Source organism: Erigeron canadensis, chromosome 6, assembly GCF_010389155.1.
Source record: "Erigeron canadensis isolate Cc75 chromosome 6, C_canadensis_v1, whole genome shotgun sequence".
NCBI classification, from domain to species: Eukaryota; Viridiplantae; Streptophyta; class Magnoliopsida; order Asterales; family Asteraceae; genus Erigeron; species Erigeron canadensis.
In genome coordinates, this window is record NC_057766.1 from 20,601,344 (window position 1) to 20,605,028 (window position 3,685).

At 35.7% G+C, this 3,685-nt stretch overlaps 1 protein-coding gene across 2 annotated transcripts; it reads right to left on the minus strand.

Annotated features, from left to right (window-relative positions):
* LOC122602835 (BEL1-like homeodomain protein 1) lies at positions 1-3,295 on the minus strand. 2 transcript variants are annotated; one of them, XM_043775438.1, is made up of 5 exons: positions 3,183-3,295; positions 1,787-2,669; positions 1,189-1,574; positions 1,032-1,092; positions 1-940 (listed from the first exon to the last, which is right to left on the minus strand). In XM_043775438.1, exons 2-5 carry the CDS (start codon positions 2,531-2,533, stop codon positions 239-241), a joined length of 1,896 nt encoding a protein of 631 aa, XP_043631373.1. In that variant the 5' UTR covers positions 2,534-2,669; positions 3,183-3,295; the 3' UTR covers positions 1-238. The 2 variants fall into 2 exon arrangements, with proteins under 2 accessions (XP_043631373.1, XP_043631372.1); XM_043775437.1 differs by lacking the exon at positions 3,183-3,295 and adding an exon at positions 3,027-3,134.
* Between the last annotated feature and the right edge of the window lie 390 nt (positions 3,296-3,685).

Consider the following 3,685-nt stretch of genomic DNA (forward strand, 5'->3'; position numbering starts at 1 on the left):
TACTACCATCCAACAATGGATAATTATTGATTATAAATATTGCTTTTGTATACCCCCCCCACCCAAAGATATTACTAGTGTTACATACATACATTACATGATACATACAATATACCAATCCAATCTATCCATCTGCTGGTACAAAATTAATATACATCTATATAATCTAGAAAAGCTAATCTATATCTATATATAACTCCAATGATCTTGTTCTTCAATGTATAGACCTGTTCTAAGATTAAGCAACAAAGTCTGGCAATGGTTGGGCTCCAAACCTTTTTTGGTTTTGAATGTTCATGGTCTCATACATGGCTGCGGAATGAGAAGAAGATTGTTGGTTCATTGCTTCGAATTCATTCGATTGTTGAATGCTTTGATTTGGGAGGAAATTCTGGTGGGTGCCCGACATTGATAGGTTATCACAATGTGGCAGACCTAAAGTTAACGAGACACCGTTTCCTGAATACTGTGGTTGGAATTGCTCCGTTGTGAACCGTCCTATTTCTCCTATTGGATAACCACCTAAACTGCCCATGAAATCAGTTGGGTTTCCCATTAGTGTAAAACTATTATCAGAATTCTGCTGCCTCTCGTTATTTCGTGGCTTTTTAGGACTAAATTGTGTCATTCCTTCCATTTGTGACGAGTTAATGAGAGTGAAGCCGGGTGGGCTTTGGAAGTTGATACTTGTGGGAGATGTTGAGACAGCATTGGAGATGGACATTTGCTGTGGAGGAAGCTGGTTGAATACCTGTTTCGAGTCTTCTGGTGACACACTTTCCTCATGTTTGGATAACGAATTATCTTCACTTTGTTCGCTTTTATTGACGTTGTTCTCATTGGATCCATTTTGTTCTTGATCTTTGATTTCCTCCAAGTACATCTCCTCCACCATCGGCTTCCATAGTCTCACTCGAGCGTTGATAAACCAATTTGAAACCTGAAAATTTTCATTATTAACTCATATCTTGGAATTCTGTAAGTAATAACAAAAATAAACATCGCATAACAATTTGAAACATACTGCATACCTGACCCCTAGTAAGCCCTGTCTGTTTAGCAAGCATGTGTTTGTCCGAATCCTTGGGATATCTAAACAAAATAATCCAATTTTCATTACAAATCGTGAAAATAACACTAAAACGTGCAAAGAAAACGTTCTGTTTTTCATTTTTATTTTGAACTTACGGATGAAGAAAATGTTCAAAGAGCCAAGCACGAAGAACGGACACAGAACGTTCTGGCAATCCTCTTTGGGGTCTCCAAGCATTATGTTGGATCATTCCTAATTGCTGTAAAGCCCTCTGTTGCCTTAGCTGATTATCCACAAATTTTAGCCTTGATACACCTTCACCTTTACCACCACCACCAATAAAATTATCTTCTTCACCTAAGCTCCTGCTAGCCGTCTTAATCTGTCCCATAATCGCATCTTTTAAGCACCTAAACTGCTTCGAGATTGTCTGTAGTGCTAGTGCTGTGTAGGTTTTAGCCGAACCGATTCCAGCCGCTTGTTCAAACCAAGAGATCACTATTTGCATCTGGTTATGGTATTGCCTGTACCTCTGTTCCACCTTCACAACCCAAAAAGTTATAAGTACAAATTAAAAGAAAAAAAAAACTTTAAAGTGGTGTTAGGATTGCTTGTAAAAGCTGTTTATCTGTTTATTACGTTTTGAAATAACTTTGTTGAATAATAAGTTATTTCACTCGCAATAATCAGATAAGCAGCTTGAATAAAAAAGTATGAAGTTTGATAATCTTTAAACTAAATATAATTAATTACCTCATCAAGCATGTTTACAAGTTTAGCTTTCTTCATTTGAACTTCTTGTCTCTCGGCTGTAGTTAACTCGGGTCCACTACCGTGTTTCGTGCTAGTTTCTTCACCAATTGGTGCATCTTTAGGCGTCCCAGCCGGTGATCCATCACCACTATTAACCAAACTCTTGAGATTCTTACTAGCTTGATCCGAATTCTTAAACACGCCTTTACCGACACTAACAACTTCCTCAAGAAGCTCATGAGTTGCTTTCAAATACTTAGAATTCAACAACACGCTTTGCATACTACTAACACCGTTCGTCACCGCAGATCCTGACTGCATGGTCCCACCAGGGGCTCCTCTTCCTTCATCATTTGTTGTGGCTACCCCTAAAGGCTGGGAATTGAATCCTGGTTGTTGTGATGATAGGCTTAAGGATAAACCTTGTTGGATTCGTGTTATATCGTGAGATTGTGCAGCCATTTCTACAGGATTGTACATATTGTATTGAACTCGTGGCATGAAGGCATGGAGGCCCGAGATATCGTGTTGTGTTGACAACGGAATACCGACGAATTGTTGTGTTTGAGAAGTGTTTGATTGTAAAGATGTTTGATGATGATTGTTTAAGAACATAAAATTTCCTTGGTTTGACTGTTGTTGTTGGGTGTCTGAATAATTGTTAACATAACCGGGATTCATTAGAACTAAAGTTTGCAACCCATCTCCACCTTGAATTTCGGAGTTCCCATTGTAGTAAGTTGCCATAGAGTTTTTGGTTTTTTATCAAACAGGGCCGTCTCTGAGGGTGTGCAAGACTGCACAGGGACTCAAGATAATTCGAACACGACTTGTTAACAAGTGTGATTATTCATCACCATCATGATATATAGCTAGTCACCACCTGAAAATAATTAGAGCAAAAAATATGAATAGATTTCTCAGTGTGTAACATAGTGATAGAAATCACCATGAAAATAATATAATAAGTTTTATAAAATAAGTATTCATGTAGTGATCAAACTCTCACTCTCAATTTGAACTCAATCTAACAAAAGAAGTTTGAAAAGAGAGAGAGAGATATAGAGAGACAAATCAAGTTTTATCACATAAACAAATAGTTATGGGATAAAAAGATAACAAAATATATATCATGTTTCTTTATCATTATAATTGAAGACTAACATATAGTCTCCATGGTGACACAACTTCAACATCTCTAGAAGTTCATTAGAAAAAGAGAAAACTAAAGAAAACTAACATGTTAATTCATTGTTATCAAGACAGTAGAAGTGATATGATAGAGCTTTCTCTATCTATCTCTCTTTATATATGTTGTGTGTGAGAGTGTGTGTTTCTCTCACTATATTGTATATATATGTGAAAGATATTGAAGGTTATGTTTTAGGACAAGTACCTAGGAATGGATCAAAGAAGGGAAGGTGATATGTGTATGTGTGTGGATGATTTGACCTTCCTTTTCAAATCATTTGATGCAGCAGCCTTGATGATGATGATAAGCTGCTGTTGTATCTATATAAATATAATATATATTCTATTGTATTCTGTAAACAAAGATATAATTTTTTTAATGTGAGAGAGAAAGAGAAAAGGAAATATAGATGTGGATGTGTGGTTAAACAAACAACAAATGGGTTGTTTCTTTCTTATTATCAAAAACTTTATATTATTATTATTATTCTGTGTCAGAAGATACACACATCTGAAAAACGAGGAAACGTCTCCTTCTAGTGCCCAATCTAGTAATCTTTCTTTTCTATTAGAAGTTAATTATTTCAGAGGTATAAAGTAAGTAAGTAACCATGAGTCCATGACAATAAATTACTCTTAAAAAAGTTACCTATATCTATACCTATATTTTTATTACTGTATAAAGCAAATAACTTTTCAACTTTCGAT